The sequence below is a fragment of the Garra rufa genome, chromosome 1 (assembly GCF_049309525.1).
Source record: "Garra rufa chromosome 1, GarRuf1.0, whole genome shotgun sequence".
NCBI lineage: Eukaryota > Metazoa > Chordata > Actinopteri > Cypriniformes > Cyprinidae > Garra > Garra rufa.
This window is the reverse complement of record NC_133361.1, coordinates 40,924,277-40,932,321: the sequence shown is the minus strand read 5'-3', so window position 1 is coordinate 40,932,321 and position 8,045 is coordinate 40,924,277. Positions and strand designations below refer to the sequence as shown.

The 8,045-nt window shown below is 42.7% G+C and overlaps 1 protein-coding gene across 1 annotated transcript in view; it reads right to left on the bottom strand.

Annotated features, from left to right (window-relative positions):
- Nucleotides 1–302: 302 nt before the first annotated feature.
- Nucleotides 303–8,045, bottom strand: part of smg1 (SMG1 nonsense mediated mRNA decay associated PI3K related kinase) — a 110,144-nt gene continuing 102,401 nt past the window's right edge. The window contains 14 exon segments of the mRNA XM_073840675.1: nt 303–1,565; nt 1,654–1,760; nt 3,367–3,543; nt 3,640–3,740; nt 3,830–4,041; nt 4,163–4,390; nt 4,671–5,003; nt 5,087–5,224; nt 5,349–5,821; nt 5,970–6,159; nt 6,749–6,905; nt 7,016–7,242; nt 7,325–7,559; nt 7,697–7,969. Of these exon segments, the coding sequence (XP_073696776.1) occupies nt 1,488–1,565; nt 1,654–1,760; nt 3,367–3,543; nt 3,640–3,740; nt 3,830–4,041; nt 4,163–4,390; nt 4,671–5,003; nt 5,087–5,224; nt 5,349–5,821; nt 5,970–6,159; nt 6,749–6,905; nt 7,016–7,242; nt 7,325–7,559; nt 7,697–7,969 (2,929 nt within the window). The 3' untranslated portion in view covers nt 303–1,487.

Below are 8,045 nucleotides of genomic sequence, written 5' to 3'. Positions count from 1 at the left end.
CTAACAATTACAATAAGTTTCAGCGCTACACACTTTAAACCCCAATACCAACGTGCAGTAAATAGCAAAACTGTTTGCACTACAAACCAGTGCGCTCATAATTAAGAAAATATAATATATGGTAAAACACACCAATGTGCAATATCAAGCAGCAAAATGAGCCGTTTTGTACAGCTAAAAATAGCTGGACGAGGATGAGACCAGAAGCCATGCACACTCTTACAGCAAGAAAAAGGTGAATAGTTTACAGTTATAGTTGAATGCCAAATGTGTCATGATCGCTTTAATGAAGACAAAAGAGGTTTAATCATAGTTTTATTTGACCAACAAAGTGGAGTAAAACCATTAAGAGACAACAATAACCATCACCACATCACTATTCCATTACTTATTTCTCCCACTAAAAATGTAAAACTAGGTCAAGATCAGTAAAACTCAAGCTTTAATGGGGACATGTATCAGCGACGATACACTTCCACAGGCAAGTCAAAAAAAGGAGCAATCTAGACTAAATCCATAGCAAAGAAGGAAAGGGAGAAAGAATCTACAATACACAAACAAGATCAGAGATGCATACTAAGAAAAAAAGCATTTAGAAACTGATTTGCACATCTCACCACATCGAGCCTGGGTCATACTCAAGGATCAAATCAAAGAGACCTCAGACCGAGCACTTACCAGCTCCAAGCACATCATTCATTGTGCCAAACATTCAGAAACACGTGACAGTGAATGTTCCCAAAGCCACTTTGCAATTTGCCTTTTAATTGTGAAATCTGTGCAGTACATAGGTGAAGGTGTAAAAAGTTCTTTTTTGCAGCGATTCCTATATATACTTATGGGGGAAAGGTCTTTTTTGTGGTTAAGAAAGAACTCTAAGGTCTGCCAAAGGCCTTCTGGCTTCGAATGGAGTCCTTTGAGCCTTCAGGTCACACAGCCCTCCACACCCGCTCCAGCAGGAGACAGCTCAGCCGCAAGTCGTGCCTGACCCCGAGCCATCCAAAAAACAGAGGATCCCTCCGAGACCGGATCACCCTTTCCCTCCACTCTCGCAGAAACGCAGTCTAGAAACTCGCTAATTACCGCAGACCTTTGCTCTAAGAGTGGATAAACTGTCTCCTGCAAAATTTTCCCTGTGGCAAATCCTATTTGTTTTGATAGTTGACAGAGGTTTATTTGTTGTTGTTGATACAGGGGTTGGTTGGGGGGGTAGTTCAAGCCGCGTGTGCCTTGTTTCCCCCCCACCCCGCCTCCCCATCTTGATGAGCTCCCCTCACATCCCGGGGAGACAGATGCAGACCCATTTCGTTGTGTTAGCTGGATCGCCGGGTGTAGCTGTGCTACGGGGATCCGGTGTGGGCCCGGGGGAGGGTCTCTACACCCCCCCCCTTTCCTGCATGGTGCTCTGTGGCTCCATTGCCCCAGACCCAGTGGATTTTGGTGGATTTCTACCCTCGCTGGACCAAAGTGATCTACAAGGATCCCGTTCACACCCATGCTGTCCATCCCTCGTACAACTGTGCCAGGTTGTCCAAGTTCGTCGCCTCTTTGATGACAAAATCCACCTTAAAGAGCGAAGTGACAAATGCACAGCATTAACAAATGCACACAGCAGTAGCAGTAAAGTTGTATAGATAAAGGAGGAATGCTCACCTGTTCAGTGACACTCATTCTCCTGTTAGGGTCCACATCTCTCCCTTCCAGTTTTGCCTTCACCCTCTTCCACACACTAACAGCGTAGGAATTCCTCTCTTGCACAGCTGAGTGAAAAACAGCTGATCAGTGATCTTAGCAAAACTTCAGGTTGATAAAGCATTTCATAAGATGTCTTCATTGAAAGGCACTATTTCCCTTAAGAAGATAGTATTATCCAAACATTTAAAGGGATAGTTCACCCAAAAATGAAAATTCTGACATTCTCATAGCTTCACAACATTACGGTTAATACTGATGTCACATGACTGTTTTAACAATGTCCTTACTATCCTTCTGGGCCTTGAACGTGTCAGTGCGTTGCTGTCTATGCAGGGTCAGAAAGTTCTTCATCAAAAATATCTTAATTTGTGTTCCAAAGATGAACGAAGGTCTTGCAGGTTTGGAACGACATGAGGGTAAGTAATTAATGACAATTTAAATTTTTGGGTGAACTATACCTTTAATTGGCATGATCTATGAGTTAAAATTAATGCACATTGTGGGCCCTTGTAGGTCAAACAAATCTAAATATTTATCACTACTATTCAAAGGTTTGGGGTCTTGGTGACAGTAGATATTTTTGTTATAAATGTTTAGAACATTTATAATATATAACGTTATAGATATTTATATTATGTAAAATACTTCTGTTGCAAATAAAAGTTGTTTTTCTGATAAAAAATGTATCGTGACCTTTATGAAAATAAAGCATAAACATTTTCAACATTGATAAATGTTTCTTACACATTAAAATGATTTATAAAGGATGCTTTGACACAGAAGACTGGAGAAATGGCTGCTGAAAATTTAGCTTTGGCACAATATATTAAAAAAATTATGATTTAAGTCTCTATGTTAAAATATATTTAGCCTTGGTGAGTATAAGAGACTTTAAAAAAAAATAGTAGTGTATTTATCATTCATAATGGTTATTAAAATTTTAAAACATGTTAAAAATGGCTTAATGTATGAGCATTAACTTGATGAATAGTGCCTTTTCTTACTATTCTCTTACTCATCCTCATGTCGTTCCAAACCTGTAAGATTATTTAAGAATAAGATTTTTGAGGAAATCCAAAAGCTTCCTGACCCTGCATAGACAGCAACACAACTACCACATTCAATGCCCAGAAAGGTAGTAAGAACATCATAGACCATGTGACATCAGGGATTCAAACATAATTTTATGAAGCTATGACAAACAAAAATACTACTTTATTCAACAACTATTCTTGCCTGTCAGTCTTCAACACACATTCATAAGAGTATCCCGACACATTTTAATTGGAGGAATGCAGAAACATTCATTGTGGGACTGTCATGAAAGTGCACAAAATATTTTTGTAGCATCATTAAATTATGGTTAAACCTCTAATGTCACATGGACTATTTTAATGAAGTCCTTTCTACCTTTCTGGGCCTTGAATGTGGTAGTTGTCTTGCTGTCTATGCAGGGTTAGAATGCTCCCGGGTTTCATCAAAAATATCTTAATTTGTGTTCTGAAGATGAACGAAGGACTTACAGGTATGGAAGGACATGAAGGCAAGTTATTATTGACAATTTCTTTTTTGGGCAAACTGTCCATTTAAAATACTGGTCAAATATGCATATGCAAAATTCTAAATTTTAAATTGACTGATCTATGAAATGGCATTTGCATCACAACTAACCTCTCCCAGTTTTGGGATCCCGCACGGCTCTTTTGGGGCTTGGGGCCAGTCCTTTACTGTTGATCATCAGAGTGCTTGGGGGAGTGTCCACCGGAGTCCCAAAGTTTCGAGGAAGAGCTTTGCGGGCATTCTGAGACATGCTGTCAGGCTGGGTCTTCACTCCACTACAGCGCACTGCTATAGTAACAGAGAGACAGAGGGAGAGATCAAACTCAAATCACCTACAGTAAAAAACAACACCACAAAAGAACCAAAGCAAGACCTTAAACTTACCAGCGGCAAAGCTGGTCTGGGCTGTGGAAGTGGGACTTGCACAGTCACTTCCTCTCTCAGTGACAAGAGGAGAGGCGAAGCTCACCAAGCCATTGTAGATGCTAACGAATAAAAAAAAAAAAAAAAAACTTTTAACAACACCACAACACTTGAAGACTAATAGGTAGTGTTCTGTATCACAAAAGCTCACCTCTGGCTCTGACACTTTAGCTCCTTCAGGGTGGCAGGAATCTCCTGCAGCAGCTCAACCTGCTCTTGGCTACGTGGTTGACCTGTAGCTTGCACTACTGTGAAAAGCACTATCTGCACATTATCCTGCCATGCCTTGTATTCTGACAGGAACTGACGCACGCTGCCCTCATAAGTCACTTCCTCTCCCTCCGCAAGGGCATTTTCCTCATCCTGCCAAATTGAAAAGCAGTTTACATTAGTGTACACACAACATTTAAAACCACCTTGTCAGCAGTTAGAAGTGGCCAATAAACTAAGCGCATTCACCATTTTGCATCAGAGTGTTAAATACCTTTGCCATGGCACGTAGGAGGTGCTTAACATCAGCAAGTTGGCGGTTGTGATGGGACAGGATGCCTTTAATGGTGTCCACCAGCAGCTGAAGGGTTTCGGTCACTCTCTCCAGCTGCTGCTCTCTTTCCTCCTGCACTGTTCTCTGACTGGACATCTCCTGCGTGAGGTGATTCTGTGCGTACACAAGCCACTCAGGCCCACCAATGGACAGATCCATAGCAGGACTCTGCAAAGACACAATCCAATGCTTTTCAATTAGAAACAGACGACAACAACAGAATACTGTGAAATGGTTTATCAAATTCACAAGTAGTTAAAGTGATTTTTAGAGATGCACTGATATTATAATTTTACAATAGTTTGACTAAATTTTTTTAAGAAAATGGCGTAGTGAAAACAGCAGTGTAGACTATGATCATTTTTTTTTTTTTTTAAAAACACTGTTTTAAAAACCCCGAAAATGCACTAGTGTAAAAAGGGCCTTAAAAAAATCTAGCAAGACTCACCAGTCTATGCAGCAGCTGTAGTTCCAGAGATGAAACTGATGTGCTGAACTGGGCAGCATAGGAGCAGGTGGCCTGGCATCGCTTCACAAGTTCAAAAAGCGCGGCATCCATGTTCAAGGCTTCTGCGGTGCGCGTACGCAGACCTTCGAAGTTGAGAATGGTGCTGCAGAGAAAAGTGACCTGGTTGGCTCGCTGACTTTCCTTCATCACCAAGGCACGGCGTTCTGCTATAGTGGCCTCAAAGTCCTGCAGCACTGGGGCGAGTGCAGGGTTTGCGCCACCGGCCCACTTCAGCCTCTGCTCTATGCTTCCCTCAAGACTTGCCAACTTCTCCTGCAAAAACAAAAGCCAAGATTTAAATTAATAGATTTCTATTTTACTATGACATGTTCTGCAAAAAGTGGAACAGCCTTAACCTGGACACTGCCAATAGAAGCTTCATCCTGACTGAGTTTGTAGAGCTTCTTCTTCATGTTGCTGAGGATGATGGAACGGGGTGGAGGACTGACAGTCATGGGCTGTGTCCTAGCACCAAGAATGTCCTCATGCTGCCACTGATAAGAGAGATCAGAGGGTTAAGGTTTCTTTTTTTTTGGCCGTGAAATATCACTAATGTGACTGCACCTTCACAGTCACAACCACTGATATTTTATTTGTAAATGAAGCACTGGTTCTTACCTGGAACATGGCGATGTGAAGTTGAGTTCTCTGCAGGCTGACCTTACAGGCTTCAATGCTGACTTCTAGACGTCGTTCAAGGTCCAGTTTTTTCCAGGCTGTGTCGTAGGAGCTGGCCAGCACTGTGGCCCTGTTGAGCAGCAGCTGGGATATCCGTCCTGCTTGAACCCCTTGCTCCACTGCTTTCTTGCACAGGTCATCCAGAGAAACCTTTCCCTCAGCACCAAAGTCCTTGGCCTCCACCTGGGCGATGAGATCCATGCCGAGGGCGCTGAGAGCACTGCAGATAGCCAGGCCCAGAGCCTGGGTGGGAAGCCCCATTAGCATCTGCCTCACAAAGTCTGCCGTGAAGGCTTTGATGGGCCGCATCATCTGGTCCTCGCTCACTACTGTGGAGCCTCGGTACATGGGTTTCACTATGGGTACTGGGCCATTAGAGGGTGTAGGCTCATCAGTGGGTGTAGGACATGTTCCTGTTAGAAAAAAATGAGAAAGGTGTTTAATAAAAAGCTTGATTCCGCACAACAATGTAATATTCTTGCATTACTTTCTTTGTGTGTCACTGCTAATATTGAAAAAATATCTGTAAAGTAAAAAAAAAATTATCTGTTAGATGTATACCAGATAGCGTCTGTGCAAATGATCCACACAGACGGAAGAAGTCTCGGATGGTCTGGAGTCTCTTCAGGAAGAAAATCTCTTCCAAGACCTGCCTGGTCTGCACATTATCAAAGAAATGGACCTGCGTAGCTCTGGACTCCCGGATCACATCCACCTTTCTCCAGGCAGCAGGCACATCCATAGAGTTCAGCTAAAGGGGAGAACAGGATTCATTTAGACACCAGTTAAATCTAATAAACACATCTCAGGCATGTGATCATAGTCATATGCTCTTTTTTTCTCTCTCTTTAGTTATTTGTGGTCACAAAATATGTTGTTTTCAGGGAACCCACTCAATATGAATACACAGTAATAGCATTAAAAAAAAAACATTCAAAATGTGTTTTCTTCTGTTAAAGGAGCATTAAATTCTGTCATCAAAACAAAAATAACTTTATTCATCAATTTCTTTTCGGTGTCAGTCAGACTATTTTATCAATGGCCTTATCACCTTTCAGGGGCTTGAACATGTCAGTTGCATTGCTGTCTATGCAGGGTCAGAAATTTTATAAATTTGATCAAAAACGTATTTCCGAATATGAGCGAAGGTCAATTACACTACAGTAGGGAAATTACAATACTTCTTTCCTAGTTTGTACACTTGAAAAAAATATTTTGAACTCAGGCTACAGTTACATTATCTTAAACTGCTAGCTGTCAGCAATTTATACTACACTTTTATGCTTTGATTTTGACAGAAATGACAGTACAGTTTGAAGAAAAACTCCTAGTATTTTTACCTTATCAATCAGAAGTCCAAAAGCAGTCTCCAGCTGTGCAAACATGCCATCAAAAGCTACCAACAACATCTGACCGGCACTCATTTTGGGAGTTTCCTGCACAGAGCTCTCCATGCTGCGTGGCTGGATCAGTTCAGAGTACTGAGCCCGTAGAACCCTAAACACAACCAAAAAAAACAAAGGACACAATTCAGTTCAGTCCATCCAAAAACAAAGACACAGCTTCATTACACACTTCTTAGTAAATATTTCTAATGTCCATGTTACCTGGTGATATCCAGATAGTGGTCACCTGGATCCTCCTCCAGGCCCATGGCGGTGTTACGAAGGTGAGCCTGCAGAACCTCCCCGAGCCCCTGCAGCGAAACTCCATCTGCACACTGATCGATCAGCGTGTCGAGCTCCGCTAGCATGGTCTCTAATGTATTTTCTCCTTTTAGCATGCAGCGCAGAGCCTCTGGGAAGATGATCTGACGGAAGTTTGTGTTGAGTTCCTTTAAATATTAACAAAAAATGTTTGAGAGGGGGAAAACATCATTGAAACCACTGAATACCATTAAACATTGAGAACATCACCTGAAGGCAGGTGTAGACGCCATTGGCCAGGTAGACAACTTGCGAAGTCTCTGTAAGACTGAGGATGTCCAGGTCATGCGACAGAAGCTGGCACTGCTGCAACAGTTGCACAAGGCATGTGATGTTACCACTCATACTGCAGAGCTCTTCCAGGAACCAGGCACCATCACGAGACGTCAGCTCCACCAGCTGCTCTCCGGCACTTGCCGCAGCTCCTTCCATCACCAGGTTACGCCTGCAAAGTAAAGAAACACTGAATCCTTTAATCCTTTAAGATCACGGAAAATAAAAGTTTGGGCATGGAGGACCAGAAAACTAAGAGGTTTTTACAATTCTTGTAGCTTTTTTTTTTTTAAAGCCACAGATTCAGACCTGGTGAGGGCACAGAGGGCAGAGACGATGATGCCGGCCAGGCTGAAGGACCCAAGCTCGGCGTCCTCGTGCAGGAAGACTTTGATGCAGCGCTCAATCTCTTGCAGCTGCTCCTCACAAACAGGCACACCGGCGCCCTCTGCCTTCAGACGCTCTACCTGCCGCATCAGCCGAGTGTTGGTTTCTGCTGCGTGGTGCTGCAGCGCCATCTCGATGCTAGACAGGAATTGACATGTGGCAGGAGGGGGCTGGGGTGCAAACTGCATTTCATACCTGAAAAGAAAAGAGACATAATAGAGGACATGGAAGAGTTAAGGACATGGAAGAGTTAAGGAAACCTTTATGATTA